General features: G+C 42.5%; 1 protein-coding gene across 10 annotated transcripts in view; it reads left to right on the top strand.

Annotated features, from left to right (window-relative positions):
- CADPS2 (calcium dependent secretion activator 2) overlaps positions 1 to 22,039 on the top strand; it is a 528,181-nt gene that overhangs the window by 417,219 nt on the left and 88,923 nt on the right. For 8 of the 10 annotated variants that reach the window (XM_061640133.1, XM_061640131.1, XM_061640132.1 and 5 more), the window contains 2 exons: positions 17,846 to 17,987; positions 18,121 to 18,240. In XM_061640133.1, the coding sequence (XP_061496117.1) occupies positions 17,846 to 17,987; positions 18,121 to 18,240 (262 nt within the window). The remainder of the gene's footprint in view (positions 1 to 17,845; positions 17,988 to 18,120; positions 18,241 to 22,039) is intronic. The other 2 variants (XM_061640135.1, XM_061640134.1) reach the window with 1 other exon arrangement.

Below are 22,039 nucleotides of genomic sequence, written 5' to 3'. Positions count from 1 at the left end.
TGATGGAGTACAGTAAACCAAGGGGTGCATGTGAGATGCTCCTTAACATCATGGCTGGGTTACTAGCCTATAAAACATGGACTGGATTTGGACTGGATTCAGAATCTACTGTGCCAAATTGATTTTTTCCCCTAGACCAACCAATACTGACCATCAGACACTCCAAAATCACCTATTTACTTACTAAAGATAACTAGAAGACTTGAATTTACACTCTTTCACCCCTTCAGTCAATTAAATATGTAATTACTTTAAATAATTATGAAGAAACTGTTCCAAGGGAAGAAGACATTTCATTTAAATGACAGAAAATGTGTTTTGATAATGAAGCAATTAGGAGCAGTGTTGTAAAGTGCTACTGGGGGAACCCAAAGTTCCATTTAAAGGTCTAACTGCCCTGATGGATTTTGGTTTTTGTTTTTAATGAAAGAAAAGCAGTTTCTGGAGAGAGGATTTGGGGTGGAGAAGCATTGTGCATGGAAAGGGTTAACCCTTTCCTTGCTGCTTCTCTGTTCTTCTGAAAGCTCCTTTTTAATGGATTTGGGCCTTTGTTATATGCATTTGTGGACTTAGCTGTAGTTATTCTCTAAGAAGCAGCTACTAAATATTATGTGCTATTTTTCACCATTGTTCTAACTGTAGCTGATAGATAACATGATCTTTTTGGCAAGGGAAACCATTTGGAATCCCATTTATGCTACATGAAAGGATCAGTGGGATGTAAATAAGAAATGGAATGTGAAAACCATTTGGATAATTGTTGTTATATGCCTTCAAGTTGATTACAACTTATGGTGACTCTATGAATCTTTTTTTATATATATTCATAGGGTTTTCGTGGTAAGAGGTATTCAGAGGTAGTTTACCATTGCCTTCCTCTAAGCCTATGCCACCTGGTAGTCCCAGGCGGTCTGCCACCAAGTACTAACCAGGCCTGACCCTGCTTAGCTTCCGAGATCAGACAAGATTGGGCTTGTTCAGGGTAGTATGGCCGTAGCTTGGATAATTGTAGCAAATCATTTTTTTTCATCAGCAACCCTGTGAGTTCCTAGTAGGGATGGAAGGATCTGTCAATTTCAGTTGTCTTAGATTCCAATTTTTCCAATCTTAAATTCAGTTCTCCACATTTCTGCAGCAATTTGCAATTTTTTAAAAAAGAATCCTCATGAAAATTCATCAGCATTTCAGCAAATTTCTCCTAATGTACACATTTTGAATGCAGCTTTGACTAATGTCACATTTTTTCAAGCAATTTTCTCTAATATAATGCATTTTACATTATTTTCAGTAATATGTTCATTTTATGCACATTTCCCCTAAGATATGTATTATTGTATACACTGGTTGATTGGAGAACTGAGTGCACATTTCAAAAGAAGGCTGTGTTTCAGTTCTCATATTGTTTTGGAAAGTGCAAATTTGATAGATTTGCCTTTGAATGCAAGCTGAATCAAATGTCTCTAGTTCCTAGTCACCCTTCTATCTCTAGAAATGCAAGCAAACAACAAGTAAATTTTCTGTAGTAATTTTTCTGTAAGGAGCTGATTCCCAAATAAAATATGCTATGGTGCTTAAGTAGTCTTTAATTAACAGCGCTTTCACGTAGTTAGCCCATTACAACCATCATAGAGAGTACAGTATGCTTATAGTACTGATGTCACAGAGTCTTCTTGTAATGAATAATAAATGTTGTGGCTCAACTATTAAATACAAATCTATCACTGAAGAATTTCTCCTCTTAAAAAAGAGCCCCACATAAATCTAAAAAAAGACCCCCCAAAAAACCTAGAGTGTGTTCTCATGAGGATAAAAAGGCTAGTGTTAATAATTAACAAGGAGAGTGAAGTGGAGTCAAATTAACCATAATAGAGCCCAGAGTGACTGTTAAAGTCACCTCTCATTATCAAAAAGCTCATTAGGAAATGAAGAGGTGGAAATCCCACTGGGTTATTCTCTCACTGAGGCCAGTATCAGATATTATTTTTCTGATTTCTTTGAAAAGCCAACCTGTTAGGTCACAATCTTTGATATGAAGTTAATTTTCAGCCTTTGAAATATGGAGGGTTGACACCTGCATGTTGTTCTATCTCAAGAGCTTTCAGTCAACTCTAAATCTGTGAAAGTGCAGGTAGTTTCTAGATACATCCAATATGAGTACTCTGCTTAGGTATATATATTTAACATTTAGAGTGTTTAATAAAACTGCAAGGCAGTGTTGTTTTCACAATTGTATCACAACAATGCCATATTAGAAATTCTTCAGAAGAAAAACTATTCCATTTCACATGGTTTTATAACCATTTGGGATAGGTTATTCTCTTTTTCAAATAATGTTTAATGAATCCTTGAATTGGATCCATCTTCCACACCGTGTGATTCTCTTCTATTTATTGACCTTGTCCTTAGAACCTAAATAGTATAGTTTCTAAGATAGCTTCAAAAGGCTGTTGTTGCTTCACCACAAGTTCTTTCAATAAAACATTCACAGAATAATTATTGAATCTGTGCATTTACATAATGGGAGAGGGGCCAATGTATGAATGACATTTTGCATGGACAGTCATTCTCTTTTGCTTGATCTGAAGGATTTGGATGTTTGTATAAGCCATACACTGAGATTGGATGAAATAATTTAGAAGATATGCCATTAACTTCAATGGGAAGTAGAAAATCAAGTCTGATAAAAGGTCAAGCACTAAAGGTCTACCACTATATAAAAACCCAAGTTTGACTGCAGGTCAAGCATTAAAATGCTTATCTTAAATGTTACCATGTTTAATAAGTAAAGGTGCAGTTTGGATAAAGTGTCGCCTTGTAATAATTCATCCTTCCTACTGGACCATATGGAGTGATGATAAACCTCACACTCTGATGCACATCTGTCTCCTTAGTGTTAAATCCATCTCAGCATATAATCATCTGTAAGAAATCTGCATATATTTAGATGGAAATCCTTACGAGTGTTAATGTTGCTATTCCTATGCAAATCCATATAAACACCCCTATAAATCCATTTAATAGTTCAGTTCATTTGTGCCTGATATGCCTATCAGAAAATGGTAACCGTTTGCTATTTGTGGCACTAGCTGGTGATCTGATCTTTAGGGACCACTTCATTTCATTTACATCATAGAGTATCCTCAAACACAATAATTGCACTTTTGTAAAATGGTAATACTTTTGTAACTTATAAATCATAACTTTTGTAAATTGATAATAACAGCTGGTATAGCACATTGGGGAGGAGAGCCTGGCTGGGAGTCCAGAGTCTATGAGTTCAAATCCCCGCTCGTGTCTCCTGGGTGTCAAGGGCCAGCTAAAGATCACCCCACAGTGAGTAGCTCAGGGGTTACGTGCCCTGCCACCTGTGCAACCATGGGCAAGCTGCATACTCCCAAAGAGCCCAATTGCTGCCCAGCTGGCAGTTGTGGACAAAGAAGGGGCTGGCTTGTGCAGCTGTGGCAAGCTGAGCAGGACCTAGCCAGCTGGGGAGAACGAGCCTCTGAGGGAGGCAATGGTAAACCCCATCTGAATACCGCTTACCATGAAAACCCTATTCATAGGGTCACCATAAGTTGGGATTGACTTGAAGGCAGTCCATTTCTATTTTTCAAAAAGATAATACATTTTGCATAGATTGGGTTGTGTCCTTTATTACTCTGAAACCTTCAGTAACTTACTGCGTTATCTACTGTAATTGTTAATTTGGCTATTGATTGGCACAGGATGTGTGATTTTACCAGACAAATATTTGTCATTTATGTTGTTGTTGTTATGTGCCTTCAAGTCGATCACAACCTATGGCGACCCTATGAATCAGTGACCTCCAGTAGCATCTGTTGTAAACCACCCTGTTCAGATCTTGCAAGTTCAGGTCTGCAGCTTCCTTTATGGAATCAATCCACCTCTTGTTTGGCCTTCCTCTTTCTCTACTCCCTTCTGTTTTCCCCAGCATTATTGTCTTTTCTAGTGAATCATGTCTTCTCATGATGTGTCCAAAGTAGGATAACCTCAGTTTCATCATTTTAGCTTCTAATGACAGTTCTGGTTTAATTTGTTCTGACACCCAATTATTTGTCTTTTTCGCAGTCCATGGTATCCGCAAAGCTCTCCTCCAACACCACATTTCAAATGAGTTAATTTTTCTCTTATCTGCTTTTTCACTGTCCAATTTTCACATTCATACATAGAGATCGGGAATACCATGGCCTGAATGATCCTGACTTTAGGGTTCAGTGATACATCTTTGCATTTGAGGACCTTTTCTAGTTCTCTCATAGCTGCTCTCCCCAGTCTTAACCTTCTTCTGATTTCTTGACTATTGTCTCCATTTTGGTTAATGACTGTGCCAAGGTATTGATCCTTGACAAGTGCAATGTCCTCATTGTCAACTTTAAAGTTACATAAACCTTCTGTTGTCATTACTTTAGTCTTCTTGTCATTCAGCTGTAGTCCTGCTTTTGTGCTTTCCTCTTTAAATTTCATCAGCATTCATTTCAAATCATTACTGGTTTCTGCTAGTAGTATGGTATCGTCTGCATATCTTAAATTATTGATATTTCTCACTCCAGTTTTCACACCTCCTTCATCTTGGTCCAATCCCGCTTTCCATATGATATCTTCTGCATATAGATTAAACAAATGTTGATAAAATACACCCCTGTCTCACACCCTTTCCAATTGGGAACCAATCAGTTTCTCCATATTCTGTCCTTACAGTAGCCTCTTGTGCAGAGTATAGGTTGCGCATCAGGACAGTCACATGCTGTGGCACGCCCATGTCTTTTAAAGCATTCCATAGTTTTTCATGATATACACAGTCAAAGGCTTTGCTGTAATCTATAAAGCACAGGGTGATTTCCTTCTGAAATTCCTTGCTCCGTTCCAAGGTATGTTTGTGATATGATCTCTGGTACCTCTTCCTTCTCTAAATCAAGCTTGAACGTCTGGCATTTCTCACTCCATATATGGTAGGCACCTTTGTTGTAGAATCTTGAGCATTACTTTACTCAAGATATTGGGATATTAAGGCAATAGATCAATAATTACTGCATTCCCTGGGATCCCCTTTCTTTGGAATTGGGATATATATTGAACGCTTCCAGTCTGTGGGCCATTGTTTTGTTTTCCATATTTCTTGACAAATTTTTGCCAAGATTTGGACAGATTCAGTCTCGGTAGTTTGTAGCATCTCTTATTGGTATGCCAACTGTTCCTGGTGATTTGTTTCTTCCAAGTATTTTAGGAGCAACTTTCACCTCACATTCTAAAATTTCTGGTTCTTCATCATATGGTTCCTCCGTGAATGAATCTGTCATCCTTGCATCTCTTTTATAGTGTTCTTCAGTGTATTGGTTCCATCTCATTTTTATTTTATCTCGGTCAGTCAGTGTGCTCCCCTGTTGATTATTCAACATCCCTACTCATTTATACAACCATGAAATGGAAGACCGTTTCTAATGTTCATATGTTCCTACACAAATTTTTAAGATGAATGTAGGGGAAAAGCCAAAAGATGTGGGCATATAGGGAAAGAGCCAACAAGTTTGGGAAGAGCTAGATGTTTGTTTCACATGAGGGGTGTAGTCATCTGGGGTCTTGGGGAGTCTTAGACCCCTTACTTTTTTGGGATCAGGGTCCCTATGTCTCCAGCGTCCTATGAGCCATCATCAAGAAAGGGGAGTGTGTTGGCCGCTGAGAATAATCTTCTACCATGCTTCCTTGTCCTTTCCTGCTGATTGTAGCCAATCAGAGTGAAAGAAGGCGAGTCAGCCACTGAGAAAACTCTTCTCAGTCACTAATACATTCTAACACATTCCCCTTTCCTGCTCCTAGGGATGTCTGTTGTTGTAGAAGAAGGTGTGCGGGGGAAGAATTGAGGAGTGTAGAGATGACAACCAAGAGCAAGCAAGCGAGTGAGGGGGCATGGCATGATTATGATGAAGGGACCCTGCACTTCTGAATTTGCCAGTACACTACTGCTTACATGTGTATTTGGGCAATCAGTCCCCCAAGGCTCTCATTGTAAAGCTTGTGATACACATGAAAAAAGAACAGCTATTAAATACTTCCGTAGAAGTCACTTAGGGCAGCACACTTACTCCCTGTGCCTATGTTGTGCACAAAACTGCTTACTATTCACCAGGTAGATCCTCTTTAAAAAAAATTCATGAGGATATCCCAAAATTCTCTAGTGCTCAGCTTTCTTGGGAAGAAATAGGCAGTTACCATATTGTTGACAATAAAGTGCTAGAAGCATATGTGATGCTGAGACTGCTCAGCGAGCAGGAATTAAAGCACATTCAGGGTTGATTAAATAGGAGAGGCTGACATATGTCTCTGACTATTTTAAAGCAAAAAGATCCACATCTTGCACCCCTTTCCCTGCCCGCATCCTAAGAATTCAAGAATCATCCCTGAAATCTTCAGATTAATCCATTACATCTTTCATGTCCTCAGCTGTAGAAAATGCTGGCTGTTGGCCTGTCAAGATGGAAGACATCTCTGCAGTCTCATGCCCCTACTTTAAAGAAAGGATAACTGTGGAGGAAGAAATGAGCTCAAAATGTATAAAGACATTACTTTGTTTTGTTGTGGCATAGCCATTTCAGGAAGCGGTCTTTCAGATATTTGGGACCTAAGCTGTTTAGGGCTTAAACACTAATGTGAGCACTTTGAACTAGGCCTAGAAACAAAACAGCTGTTTTAAAACGGGGGTTATATGAGTTCTAAAAGGAGCCCCAGCCAATAATTTGGCTGCAGCATTTTGGACCAGTTGAAGTTTTCAAGTCATCTTCAAGGGCAGCCACACGTAGAGCACATTGCAATAATCCAGTCTGGAAGTTACCAGAGCATGGAGCACTGTGGCCAAATCATCTCTGCCCAAAAGTGGCTGAAGCTGGTGTACTAGCCAGAGCTGGAAAAAGGCACTCCTAGCCACTGAGGCCACCTGAACCTCCAGTGACAGTGCTGGATCAAGGAGTGACCCCAGGCTGCAGACCTTCTCCTTCAAGTAAAGAGCAACCCCGTCCAGAACAGGCCATCTTCCCACCTCCTGGACATGAGAACTCTGGACACATAACACCTCTGTTTTTTCAGCATTCAGCCTCAATTTATTGGTCCATATCCAGTCCATCACTTCTTCCAATCATCAGTTCAGTACCTCAACTGCCTCTCCTGATTCAGATGGAATACAGAGGTAGAGCTGAGTTTCTTCTGCATATTGATGGCACCTCACTCCAAATCTCCTGATGCCAGCTCCCACTGGCTTCATATAGATGTTATATAGCATGGGGGACAAGATGGAACCCTGAGGAACACCACAGTATAATTCCCATGGTGCTGAACAGTAGCCCCCTATAACTACTTTTTGGAAGCGGCTCTGGAGCTATGAGCAGATCCACTAAAGCACAGTGCCCCCAACCCCCACCTCCTTGAGAAGTTCTAGAAGGATACCATATTCAACAATATCAAAAGCTGCTGAGAGATCAAAAAGAATGAGCAAGGTCTCATACCCCCATCTCTCTCCCGACAAATGTCATCAGTCAGGTCAACCATGCAGTTTCAGTGCCATGGCCAGGCCTGAAGCCAGACTGGAATGGATCCAAGTAATCAGTTTTCTCCAAGCATGCTTGAAGCTGGGCCTTCACCTCCTTCTCAAGCACTTTTCCCAAAATGGGGATATTTGCCACTGGATGATAATTGTTTAACACTTATGGGTCCAGGGAGGGCCACTTAAGGAGGGGGCGCACCACCACCTCCTTCAAGGCAGATAGAATTTCCCCCTCCAGCAACGCATTAATCACTCCCTGGAGCCACCCAGTCAGTCCCCACTAACCTATAAAATGCCACATTAGCATATTAGTTATATTACAGTGAGTCAGACCATTGGCCCATGTTGCCCAGTTCTGTGGATCCTGGCTTGAATTAGCATTCCAGGGTTCATCCATAGCTCTTTCACAGCTCTGCTTCCTGTTTAGTTAACTGGAGGTGCCTGGTGTTGACTCTCTGCACTCAAGGAATGTGCTGCTCCCTGAATAAGTGATTCCTCCCATAACACCCACGGGGATGGTTACTGTTTTCTACTGTGTGCATAATTCTAAAACTGTCTTCCTTTTAGAACTTAGAAACATGAAATTAAAATACATTTTAATATACTACCAAGATATGATATTCTGATTAGCAAGCTAGCTAAATGTGGGCTGGATGAAACAACTATCAGATGGATCCACAGTTGGCTCCAGAATCGTACTCAAAGAATTCTTATCAATGGTTCCATCTCAAACTGGGCAGAAGTAACGAGTGGGGTACCACAGGGCTCAGTCCTTGGCCCAGTGCTGTTTAACATTTTTATTACCGACTTGGATGAGGAGGGTACAAAGCATGCTTATCAAATTTGCAGATGATACAAAGTTGAGGGGGGTATAGCTAATACCTTGGAATTGTCGTTGATCACAAGCTGAATATAAGCCAACAGTGTGATGTGGCTGCAAAAAAGGCAAATGCTATATTAGGCTGCATTAACAGAAGTATAGTTTCCAAATTGTGTGAAGTATTAGTTCCCCTCTATTCAGCACTGGTTAGGCCTCATCTTGAATACTGCGTCCAGTTCTCGTCTCTGCATTTCAAGAAGGATGCAGACAAACTGGAACAGGTTCAGAGGAGGGCAACAAAGATGAACAGGGGGTTCTTGATCGTCCCAGAGTGCAGGATACGGAATAATGGGCTCAAGTTGCAGGATGCCGGATTTCGACTGGACATCAGGAAAAACTTCTTAACTGTTAGAACCATACGACAATGGAACCAATTACCTAGAGAGGTAGTGGGCTCTCCGACACTGGAGGCATTCAAGAGGCAGCTGGACAGCCATCTGTCGGGAATGCTTTGATTTGGATTCCTGCATTGAGCAGGAGGCTGGACTCGATGGCCTTATAGGCCCCTTCCAACTCTACTGTTCTATGATTCTATGAAGAAGAATGTGTGTGAGTAAATATTTGTTCCGGGTGGTCATACAAACAGGCTGGCATATCAGTGAGATCTTTTGCGAGGCTTAAGAGTTCCCGAAATGAACATAAATATGCACACAGAAATGTATCCTTAGGTTAATATGTTCATAACGGGCTACAGCATAATCTAACTAGTCAAGCTAGAGAAAAAGCAGGACCTAATACGGGGGTGCAGGAGTGAGCAGCCTGCATGCATGCTGCATATGCTGCCTGAGCTATGTTCCATAAAGGTGTCAGATCAAGGTCCAGTGGAGCTGTGGAGCTGAGAATAGTTTAATGAAATGGCTGGGTTCAAGGTGAGGTTGGGAGTGAGAGGATACAGAGGTGAAGGTATGGAGTACTGTGAAGTAGCAGAAAGAAACATGAATAGTTGCTGCTACTTAAAAGGCATGTATAAGAACAATAGTCAGTGGTGCCTAGAGAGCCGGTGCACTGGGTCTAATGCAGGTGCTTTGGGAGACTCTATTTTTGCTGATGGCATTAATGAGCCTAAGTGCAAAACCAATATTATGTTTACAGTAGCTGAGTTTTTGTTCTTGTTGTTGTTCTTTTTACTGGACCATGCTGCTTTAAGAGATGTTTTTCAATAACAAACACTTGTTAATACGAAAACATGGGGGAATAAAAATCACTACCAGGAATGAGTCACTAAGGTTGTAATCCTTTGTGCACTCCTTGCCAATTTTTTAAACGTTTGGAGAAGAAATGGCTGAGATATATGGTGACCACTGGATCAGGCTGGATCAGATGAGAGAAGAGAAGGGATGCAGGACCACTCCACTGGTGCAGCTGAAGGACCAGCCTCCTTTCCTTGAACTTTTCTAACCCAGGTGGTCATTATAACAACTTGTAACCTGAGTTTGCTTTTTTCCTCCTCGCTCCCAACCCATTTTCCTTTAGTGTCATGTATTTTTAGATTGAAATCAGGAGAGCAGGGATTGTGTGTGTTTTCAGTGATTTGTAAGCCATTTTTGGCTGAAAGGTGGGATGAAAATTATTTATTTATTTATTTATTTATTTATTTAGTTTAATTTATATACCGCCCTAAGCCCGAAGGCTCTCTGGGCGGTGTACAAAAAGATAAAAACAAGCACAATATATAAATACAATAAATAATAAAAAAAAACAACGAACCAAACAACATCCAAAATACGGAAATGCTGTTTAAAATACACTTTAAAATGCCTGGGAGTATAAAAAGGTTTTCACCTGGCGCCGAAAAGATAGTAGCATCGGCGCCAGGCGCACCTCATCAGGGAGACTGTTCCACAGTTTGGGGGCCACTACTGAAAAGGCCCTGGTTCTAGTCATCACCCTCCGAGCCTCTCGATGGGATGGCACTCGGAGGAGGGCCTTAGATGTTGAGCGTAGTGTACGGGTAGGTTGATATTGGGAGAGGCGTTCCACCAGGTATTGCGGTCCCATGCCGTGTAGGGCTTTATAGGTCAAAACCAGCACTTTGAATCTAGCCCGGAAACAAATAGGAAGCCAGTGCAGACGGGCCAGAACAGGTGTTATATGAGCGGACCTCCTGGTCTGCGTCAACAATCTGGCTGCTGCATTCTGGACTAGCTGTAGTTTCCGAACAGTATTCAAGGGCAGCCCCACGTAGAGCGCGTTGTAGTCCAATCTAGAAGTTACCAGAGCATGAACAACTGAAGCGAGGTCTTCACTGTCCAGATAGGGACGTAGCTGGGCTACCAATTGAAGATGGTAAAAAGCATTCCATGCCACCGAGGCCACCTGGGCCTCAAGAGACAGGGAAGGATCGAAAAGAACTCCCAAGCTACGAACCTGTTCCTTCAAGGGGAGTGTAACCCCATCAAGAACAGGATGAACATCCACCATCTGAGCAGAGAAGGCACTCACCAACAGCGTCTCAGTCTTGTCTGGATTGAGCTTCAGTCTGTTAGCTCCCATCCAGTCCATTATCGCGGTCAGGCAACGGTTTAGCACGTTAACAGCCTCACCTGAGGAGGATGAAAAGGAGAAATAGAGCTGCGTGTCATCAGCGTACTGATGACAACGCAGCCCAAAACTCCTGATGACCGCACCCAGCGGCTTCATGTAGATGTTGAAAAGCATGGGGGACAGTACTGATCCCTGCGGGACTCCACAATGGAGAGTCCAGGGTATCGAGCAATGTTCCCCAAGCACTACCTTCTGGTGGCGACCCACCAAGTAGGAGCAGAGCCACTGCCGAGCAGTACCCCCAACTCCCAACTCCGTGAGTCTTCCCAGAAGGATACCATGGTCGATGGTATCAAAAGCAGCTGAGAGATCAAGGAGAATCAACAGAGTCACACTCCCCCTGTCCCTCTCCCGACAAAGGTCATCGTACAGGGCGACCAAGGCTGTTTCGGTGCCAAAACCGGGCCTAAAACCGGATTGAAATGGATCAAGATAATCAGTGTCATCCAAGAGCCCCTGGAGCTGGCCGGCAACCACCCGTTCCAGTACCTTGCCCAAGAACGGAACATTCACCACAGGTCTATAGTTGTTCAAGTTATCTGGGTCCAAAGAGGATTTCTTCAGGAGTGGTCTCACTACCGCCTCTTTTAGGCAGTCAGGGACCACTCCCTCTCTCAAAGAGGCGTTTATTATCTCCTTGGCCCAGCCGGCGGTTCCGGTCCTGCCAGCTTTCACCAGCCAAGAGGGGCAAGGGTCCAGAACAGATGTGGTCGCCCGCACCAGTCCAAGGATCTTGTCAACATCCTCAAGCTGTACAGACTGAAACTCATCCAATAAATAAGGACAAGACCGCGTTCTGGATGCTTCGTTGGAACTCACTGTCATAACATTGGAGTCTAAGTCCCGGCGAATGCATGCGATCTTATCCTGGAAGTGCCTCGCGAACTCATCACAGCGGGCTACAGATGAATCCATAATATCCCGAGGGCCAGAATGTAAAAGCCCTCGTACAATTTTAAAGAGCTCCGCCGGGCGGGAGAGAGATGCCTTAATTGTGGCAGCAAAATATCTCTTTTTTGCTGCCCTCACCGCTACTATATACCGCTTAGAAGAAGCACTTACCAAAGCATAATTGCATTCGTCAGGAGTTCACCTCCATCTGCACTCAAGCCTCCTCCTCTCTTGCTTCATCACTCTCAGCTCCACGGTATACCATGGAGCTGTATGAGCTCTACATAGGAGGGGGCGCATGGGAGCGATCGTGTCAACCGCCCGTGTCAGCTCCGTATTCCACAATCCAACCAGGGCTTCGACAGGAGCACCAGTCTTCTCAGTCGGAAAATCCCCCAGAGCCCTTTGGAAACCCTCAGGATCCATTAGTCTCCGGGGGTGGACCAATTTAATAGGTCCCCCACCCTTGCAGAGGGAAAGGGTCGCTGTGAGCCTAAACTTCAGCAAGCGGTGATCTGTCCATGACAATGGGGGAGATGACAAATCCCCAACCACCAGATCACCATCTCCATGCCCAGTGGCGAAGATCAAATCAAGAGTATGTCCCGACACATGCGTTGGGCCGGTAACAACCTGAGACAGCCCCATGGTTGTCATGGAGGCCATGAAGTCCTGAGCCGCCCCAGATAAAGCAGTCTCGGCATGGACGTTGAAGTCCCCGAGTACCAAAAGTCTAGGGGACTGCAACAGTACCTCCGAGACTACCTCTGTCAGCTCAGTTAGGGAATTTGTTGGGCAGCAGGGCGGGCGGTACACCAACAAAATTCCCAGTCTGTCTCTCTGGCCCAACACAAGGTGGAGATACTCTAAACCAGTCGTCACCTGGACAGGGTGCTTGGTGAGTGAGAAAGAACTCCTATAGACCACAGCAACCCCACCTCCCCGTCCTTCGGTTCTACCATGATGCTGAACCGCATACCCAGGTGGGCAGAGCTGGGAAAGAGCAACGCCTCCCTGATCGCCCACCCAGGTCTCAGTTATACACACCAGGTCGGCAGTCTCGTCCACAATTAAATCATGGACAAGGGAGATCTTATGGTGAACCGACCTGGCGTTTAACAACAGCACATGGAGATCCAAAGGCTGACTGATAGAACAACCATCAGTCCTGGGGATGTGAGGAGAACTAGAACAAGTCACAGACACTACTTGTCTGGGACGAGTTCCCCTTATCTGGCACATTCTGGATGGATGGATAGATGCAGAGGTTTTAAGATTTTCCCTTAAAGTGCAGGGTTTTTTGGCATTTGTAACATGCCTCCAAATTACCCTTTTGCCAGATTAGATTCTGTAAACCATAAAACTGGGGTAGCACCACTAGCAGACGAAGAAGAGGGAGGATGATAACTCCAGGTACTACAAAATAGCATTTATAGTGACTCCAATGCATTTCAAGAGACTAAAAGCCCTTTATGAAGTTAGGCCTAATATTTGCTTTTTGTCAAGATTTCATGATTATTATTTTTAACAGTGTGGTTGCAAGCAGGGCCAGCCACAGAGGGCAGCCAGGTTGGGCCCTGGTCAAGGGCCCCTGAAGGACCCCTCCTTAGAGTGGGTGGGTAGCACTCCCTTCCACGATCCATGGCAGCATCGGCTCCCAGCCCTTCCGCAGATCATGAGAGGGAGCTCCCAGGCAACCCTCCTAATGCCACATAGGCCCACGACACCTACCTGCATGTCCCACCTTGACATATGTCTCCCTTGACATAAAAGCTGGTTGTGCTGCAGGCAAAGGCATGCCATCAACCAAGATGATGGCCAAGGTTTCCCTAAGCGTCTGATGCCCCTGCTGTCATCTTGGTTGATGGCAGGGATGCGAGCATGTAGCACACATGCATGCCATCAACCAAGATGGCGGCAGGGGCATAAGCCCCTTAGGGAAGCCTCGGACGCCATCTTGGTTGATGGCAGGCATGCAGACATAGCACGGGCAGCATTCACCAAGGGAAAGGTAGGTAGGTGGGGAGTGCATGCAGGTGCCAGGACCAGGGACAGGTTGGTGCCCAAAGGTGAGCTTATACTGGTAAGAAGTTCATAGAATCATAGAATAGTAGAGTTGGAAGGGGCCTACAAGGCCATCGAGTCCAACCCCCTGCTCAATCCAAATCAAAGCATTCCCGACAGATGGCTGTCCAGCTGCCTCTTGAGTGCCTCCAGTGTCGGAGAGCCCACTACCTCTCTAGGTAATTGGTTCTATTGTCGTATAGCTCTAACAGTTAGGACGTTTTTCCTGATGTCCAGTGAAAATCCGGCATCCTGCAACTTGAGCCCATTATTCCGTGTCCTGCACTCTGGGACGATCAAGAACAGATCCCGGCCCTCCTCTATGTGACAACCTTTCATATACTTGAAGAGTGCTATCATATCTCCCCTCAGTCTTCTCTTCTCCAGGCTAAACATGCCCAGTTCTGTCAGTCTCTCCTCATAGGGCTTTGTTTCCAGTCCCCTGTTCATCTTTGTTGCCCTCCTCTGAACCTGTTCCAGTTTGTCTGCATCCTTCTTGAAATGCGGAGACCAGAACTGGACGCAGTATTCAAGATGAGGCCTAACCAGTGCTGAATAGAGGGGAACTAATACTTCACGCAATTTGGAAACTATACTTCTTTTAATGCAGCCTAATATAGCATTTGCCTTTTTTGCAGCCACATCACACTGTTGGCTCATATTCAGCTTGTGATCAACGACAATTCCAAGATCCTTCTCACATGTCATACTGCTGAGCCAAGTATCCCCCATCTTATAACTGTGCCTTTGGTTTCTTTTTCCTAAGTGTAGAACTTTGAATTTATCCCTGTTGAATTTCATTCTGTTGTTTTCAGCCCAATGCTCCAGCCCATCAAGGTCCCTTTGAATTTTTTTTCTGTCTTCCACGGTATTAGCTATGCCCTCCCATTTTGTATCATCTGCAAATTTGATAAGCATGCTTTGTACCTCCTCATCCAAGTTATTAATAAAAATGTTAAAGAGCACTGGGCCCATGACCGAGCCCTGTGGTACCCCACTCGTTACTTCTGCCCAGTTTGAGAAGGAACCATTGATAAGAATTCTTTGAGTACGATTCTGGAGCCAACTGTGGATCCATCTAATAGTTGTTCCAAAATAGTTGTTTTCAGCCATCTTGGCTCTACCACCCTTGGTTTTAGGGTCAAAGCTAAACTGTATAAAAACTTAGGCCCAGACAAATTTGAATTCGGTTGGTTGAAAAAACAAAAACTTTCATGCAAACAAATTTCCTTCAAATGGCCTCAACACTTGGACAAGTGCCCATATGAGTGGTTCCCAAACTTTTTCTCCCACTTGAAAACTGCTGATTGTCTTGGTAGTCCACTTAATGTTTTTTCTGCCTCTTGTAGCAACTGTTATGTGCTGTGCTAGATGCTGTATGGTTTTGAACTGTATTTTTATTGCTTTTATTTCTTATATTTAATTGTATTACAATTTGCATTACATGGAATTCAAATTGGGATACAACACAATGTTTGGTTAAATGAAATAGGAATAGTATGTAGTCCTGTTTCTTAGCAAAGTATAAATGCAACAGCAGAATTTGAGAATAACCTGCCCCACACCTTCTCTCAGACATACTAGTTAACCAAATAACTTACAGAGACAATCTTTTAGGTAAAACAAATAAAAGAATATTTACTCACGACCTTCATATGTTTAGGTAAACATAGGCTGTAGCTTAGACAGAAATAATCTGTAGTCTCAGTCCATTTTCAGTCATTGGTGAGGATGCTCCTGAAAGGAGCATCTGGCTGCTCCCTCTGTTAGAGGTCAAAGGGAGAATATTCAGAGATCTCAAAATCCCCAGACAAAGGAGGAGGAAGAAGAAGGTTAATAGCCCCACCCTTTAAGGAAGTTACATCATGGTAAACAAACATATAGAGAGATCCCCAATACTGGTTAGAGGGAACATCTCCCTATCTAAACTTGCTTAAACCCAACACAAAATACAGTATCCAAATATTCAATATGAATATTTAATGCAGACATGCTGTGGAACACCTGAATGAAGTTTGCAAACTATTGATGGTTCAGGGACCATTGTTTGGGAACCTCTGGCACAGATCATAACGATGGTTGACTGAAACAAGCTAACGTCATACCATGGTTTATGGATCCGCCTTGTTTCAATAGACAAGATTAAGTATAATTTTGAGTTCAGATGTGACACTAAAGATATTCAGAGGTAGCACCAAGCTTCAGCTGAAAATGAAAGTGGATGCTTCCAATCCTCTCCTCATGGCTGCACCAGATAGAAAGCACATGAGCCCAAAGCTCACTCTCATAATGAGAAAAAATGTATCATTATGTCCAAGTGCAGTCAATATTTCTAGATTTCCACATTTCTCATGGTGGTTAGGCAGGCCGTAACAACTCCTTAGTTTTGTGAAGGTCTTCAGTCTTCATTCATTTTGCTAGCTCCTTCCAAGCACAGTGCTAACTAAATACTAGTTTAAAAATACAAGAAAAAAATTAAAGGGAGAAGCCCGAGTGTACATGTAGACTCCAGATGGCAGCCTATGAGAAAATGCTGATCAGTGCATGTTTTTGTTTATGGTTTATTCAGACTTATAACTGATTTTGGTTTGTGTCCCATGATCCAAAGTACTCCAAGTCCCTTCCGGTATCACAGTAGCTACATGTGTAAACAGGGCTTAATTTTTTTTGGATTTGAAAAGCTTCTGTGGGAAATCAATTTTTTTATGAGAGTTCATTAGGTGCCATGACTATTTGGATTTTGTATTAATCATAGTGGGTGGTAGTCTGGTGGTATTCAGGGCTAGTCGTACTCAGAACAGACACATCGAAGTTAATAAACATGAATAGCTTTGGTTCGTTAATTTGAGGGAGGTCTACTCTGAGTAGGACTTAGCTGAATACAATCCAATGCATATATCTGTTTTGTACTATATTTTGCTGCATTGTTCTATTATTATTATTATTTGATTTATATCCCACCCTTTGTCCCAGCAGGAGCCCAGGGCGGCATTGATATTTTAATATCAAAATAAAAGCAATGTAAACCGTACACCTACAGTCCTATGTCCAAATGATGCATGCTTAGTCCTATTCAAGTCATTGGATGTAACAAACTTATAGCTTATAATCAGAAAAGACACTTCCAGTGCAATCCTATGCATATTTACTAACTGTTCCATTCAGTTCAATGGGGCTTAATTGCAAATTAGTGTGCATAGGATTGTAGCCTTAAGGAAGTGCTTAGCAAATCAGAAAGTGCTTACATTCATTTTTAACAGATATGCTTAAGCATATTCAGTAAGTGTTAGCATGTGCCTGGTGCCCTTGTCCTAAACATGTTCACCTCAATCCAGGTGAATCAAAACAATGTGCAGACATCTTTCTGTATCAAATCCCATGCACAAAGCGTTATATCAACTCAGTCACCCCATTCACGCAAGTATACTTCTTGCACAATGGAACTTCCTCTCTTCCCCCAACGTGCCCTCAGATTTGTTCTGGGGGTTTGCCCAAGCCTCTGGAGCAGATTGAGGGCATGTGGGGAGAGGAAAGGAAGGGAAAGTTTGTTGCATGTGGAAGTCCTTGCGCAGATGGGACCACTGTGTTGGATTCAACCCATAGTCTCTATTGCTAGGTCCGCATATCTAGTAAATTTTAAAAGCACGAATAAATCAGTCTGCAGTGACTTGCGCCATATAAACATCCATATTTCGATTGAAGTATATCAATAACTATGGCAGGCCAATATCATGAAACATGGGATTTAGATTGCTATTATGGTACCCTCACACCAAGCAACACAAGTATTTATGATGGAGGTGTAAGTAGCCTATGGTGGAATACTGTCAGGGAATAATTTCGTCTTAAAGTCTGTCATAATCAAAGCTAGGGGAATAATTGCAAACTGTTTTTGTTTGTTTTTGTTTTTCAAGCACTTTTGTGCAATGGAAAGTTTCACAAGCACTTGCAGGAGATTTTTGTTCCATTGGTCATCCGCTACATTGATCTCATGGAATCCTCCATTGCCCAGTCTCTTCACAGAGGTCTTGAACAAGAGTCATGGCAGCCAGTCAAGTAAGTGTTTCTGCAAGGCCTAAGCCAAATGCCCCAGTAATATATTGTGTCCCAATTTGGTTTTGCACTACTCCTCAACTTTTCTTTTTCAAACCTCTTTTTTATTGTGCACTACACTGTTATTTCTTCACAGGACCATCACCAACAGTCTTCCCAATGTAGCTCTTCCAAAAGTTCCAAGTTTGCCTCTTAATCTTCCACAGATACCTAGTTTTTCTACACCAACCTGGATGGCTTCTTTATGTGATTCCACGTGTGTATTCTTGACTGATCTTTAAACGTTGAGTGTGTGTGTGTGTCAGCTCTGCACGGCCTTACTGGTGTCATGTACAGCTGTATTTGGACTGCATGGTGTTTTGTGATCATTTGGTTGGAAATTACAGCTTTTTGGTTGAAAGCCAAGCATGGAATGCCATTGGGTTGTGCTTTTTGGTGTGTAAAATCTCAGTAGGAAGTTGCTTAAAATTAACTAGGCAAAGGTTTGTTGTGGTACACTTAGCAGTCATCACCCTTAATTATATAATTGCTGTTATTTAGTTAATAAGCAGTGTGGAAACACTTTAAATTATTGTACTTGAGTGTGGTGGATTTTTTGTGTGGAGTTATTTGTTTAAATGTCAATAGCTCTTCGTGTTTTGGCATGTTATTACTAATCCACTGCATGTGCTGAAAGAATTTTGAAAATAGCAGCAACAGCAATTGGTTTGCATTATTTTTATCAGACTCTTATATTCTGCCTCTTAATAGGACACTGCCAGCATTAATGGAGGTCAGCTCCCACTTTAATTAGATTGTGGATGTCTGAGGTTCCTTCCCTGTTTTTTCAAGAAACTGAATCAAAAGAACTTTTTGTAGTTTAAATTAAGTACTTCACAATTATGCATTATAGCAGAGAGAGAGAAAATATTAGGGAATTTTGGAAGGCTTTCCATAACGTGCATTCAGCAAACAAAGGGTTATTCTTAAGAATGCTAGGAAGAAAAAGTGTTTACATTACTATTTCTATCTTTTACACCCATTACCAAATCAAAGTTTAAAATAGATAGATGAGCAATGCGGAATTTCTGGTTCCAGGACTTTTTGCTGTCCTTGTTCTGTCATTCCTACTGTTTCTGATGTCCAGAGGTGATTGCCCTTGCTTATGTAGCCAAAATGGTACAATTCATGCAGAAGAGAGAGATATCGGCAGACTTGGGGGAAACCCTAAGGTTTGGCTAAATGCATATGTATGGGAGGGACTCTTCAATGAGTGGGCTCAGTGGCTATGGAGGCCATACTAAACCATGCGAACTCAAATGTTAAGAGCCATTATGAAATTCAATATACTACAGCTGGTTTAATTCTGTATTGCTTTTGTGCTTCTGGAATATGTTAAATGGACTGGATTTATTAATTTGAATGTATACAGTATTGTGGGGTGCTCTAAGGGATTATGTCTGTTATGTTTTTAATACTGCCTGTTAGCCACCTTGAGACTTCTTTGAGAAATAGATGGAATAAGTTTTGGGTTTTTTTTTAAAAAAATGACTGACTGACTGACTGGTGCACTATTTCACACTGAAACTAGTTGCATGACTGTTAGAGCGCAAGGTCATGAGGACAAGAAGAGTCCAGAGCTTGGAAAAGTTACTTTTTTGAACTACAACTCCCATCAGCCCCAGCCAGCATGGCCACTGGATTGGGCTGATGGAAGTTGTAGTTCAAAAAAGTAACTTTTCCAAGCTCTGAAGAAGACTCTTGGTAGAGTGCCTAATCATCTTCAGGTTCAGTTGAGGGTTTGTGTGTATTTGTGCATGCATGTGTGTAGTTCAAGGATTACACCTGCCCCATAAAATCTGTCTTAGAACCATCAGTAGTTTGCTCACCACCAACCCCAGTTGATACAACAGCTGTTTCCATTCCTGGACAGGGATAGTGTCTCCACAGGGTCTGTGCATTCGTAACCTCACATTTAGATTCCTGTAATATGCTCTATGAAGCCTTAGTTCAGAAGCTGCAGCTGGTGCAGAAGGTTGTTGCTAGAGTACTGAATGGTATGTCTAGCCATGCACAACTTCCAAAGGACAAAGAGTCTATTGCACTGCGTTGGAAAGAGCATTACCATGACCTCCTTAATCGTAACTCTATTGTGGCTGGTGAGGTCTTCTCGCAAATCCCATAACAACAAATTAGAGATGAGCTTGCAATATCCCCTAATTTGGATGAAGTCAGTAAAGCCATTAATCAAATGAAGAATAACAAAGCTAGTGGACCCGATGGGATTCCTGCTGAAGTCTTTATAGAAGGTGGGCCTTACACAACAACTTCATAAGCTCATCGAAAAAATCTGGATAAGGGAGGAGTTCCCGGAAGACTTTAGGGATGCCATAATTATCACTCTTTTCAAGAAGGGTGATAGAACAGATTGTGGGAACTACCAAGGCATTTCTCTTCTTGCTACCGCAGGTAAAATCCTTGCAAGGATCCTCGCAAATCACCACCTACCTATCTCAGAAGACATCCTCCCTGAATCCCAAAATTGTTTCCGCCCTTCCACGGGGACAGTGGACATGGTCTTCACTGCACAACAGCTTCAAGAAAAATGCAGGGAGCAAAACCGACCTCTGTATATGGTGTTTATTAATCTGACTAAGGCCTTTGATACTGTAAATTGAACTGCTCTCTGGACCATCCTTCTGAAAATTGGATGCCCTGATAAATTTGTGAATGTTTTGCGACTCCTCCATGACAACATGACAGCAACAATTTTGGATAACAATGGCTCTCAAAGTGATCCATTCAAAGTGGGATCAGGCGTCAAACAGGGATGTGTCATTGCTCTGACCTTATTTGCTATTTTTATTGCCATGAATCTACAACTTGTTGAGGGGAAACTTCCCACTAGTGTGGAAATCACATATCGAACAGATGGAAAGCTTTTTAATCTCAGTAGGCTGAAAGCAAAAAGTAAGGTAATTACAACCTCTGTCATAGAACTTTAATATGCAGATGATAATGTAGTCTCTGCACATTCAGAGGAAGATCTTCAAATTATCATAATGTCTTTGCAGAAGCATATGAAAAGCTTGGCCTCTCGCTTATCAAAAAAACCAAAGTGCTTCATCAGCAAGTGTGAACCAATCCCTCTGTAGCACCATCAATCCAGCTTAATGGTGTGACACTGGAGAATGTTGATCACTTTTCTTATCTTGGCAGCCATCTCTCTGTAAAAGCTGACATCGATGATGAAATTCAGCATCATCTGAGCTCTGCGAGTGCCGCATTCTCCTGAATGAAGCGTGGAGTGTTCGAGGATCGGGATATTTGCAGGGAGACCAAAATGCTTATTTACAAAGCCATTGTAGTACCAACCTTACTGTACGCCTGTGAAACATGGACCATCTATAAACGCCACTCCCAGCTTTTTGAAAGATTCCACCAACGCTGCCTCCGGAAAATTCTGCAAATTACTTGGGAAGACAGGCAGACTAATGTTAGGGTATTGGAAGAAGCAAAGACCACCAGTGTTGAAACAGTGATCCTCCAACATCAACTTCGCTGGACCAGCCATGTTGTTCGAATGCCTGATCACCATCTTCCAAAGCAGCTACTTTACTCCCAACTTAAGGATGGAAAACAGAATATTGGTGGATAGCAAAAGAGGTTTAAAGATGTTCTTAAAGCTAATCTAAAAAAATGTAACAAGCATCGAGAACTGGGAAGCCTTGGCCCATGAGCGTCCCATTTGGAGGTCGGCCATTATAAAAGGTGCTATGGACTTTGAAGAAGCACGAGTACAGGGTGAAAGGGACAAATGAGCTAAGCAGAAGGCACGTCAAGCAAATCCTCATCGTGACCATCATCCATCTGGAAACCTATGTCCTCACTGTGGGAGGCTGTGTGGATCCAGAATTGGCCGCCACAGTCACTTACGGACCCACTGTTAAAGACTTTATCTTGGAAGACAATCTTACTCGGCCACGAGTGATCACCAATGAATGAATGAATGGCAGTGCTTAAGGATATGGTCTGACTGCCTCTGTGCTAATAAGCCAAGTTCAGTGTTTTATTAT

Source organism: Rhineura floridana, chromosome 8 (genome assembly GCF_030035675.1).
Source record: "Rhineura floridana isolate rRhiFlo1 chromosome 8, rRhiFlo1.hap2, whole genome shotgun sequence".
NCBI lineage: Eukaryota > Metazoa > Chordata > Lepidosauria > Squamata > Rhineuridae > Rhineura > Rhineura floridana.
This window is presented reverse-complemented; position numbering and strand designations above follow the sequence as displayed.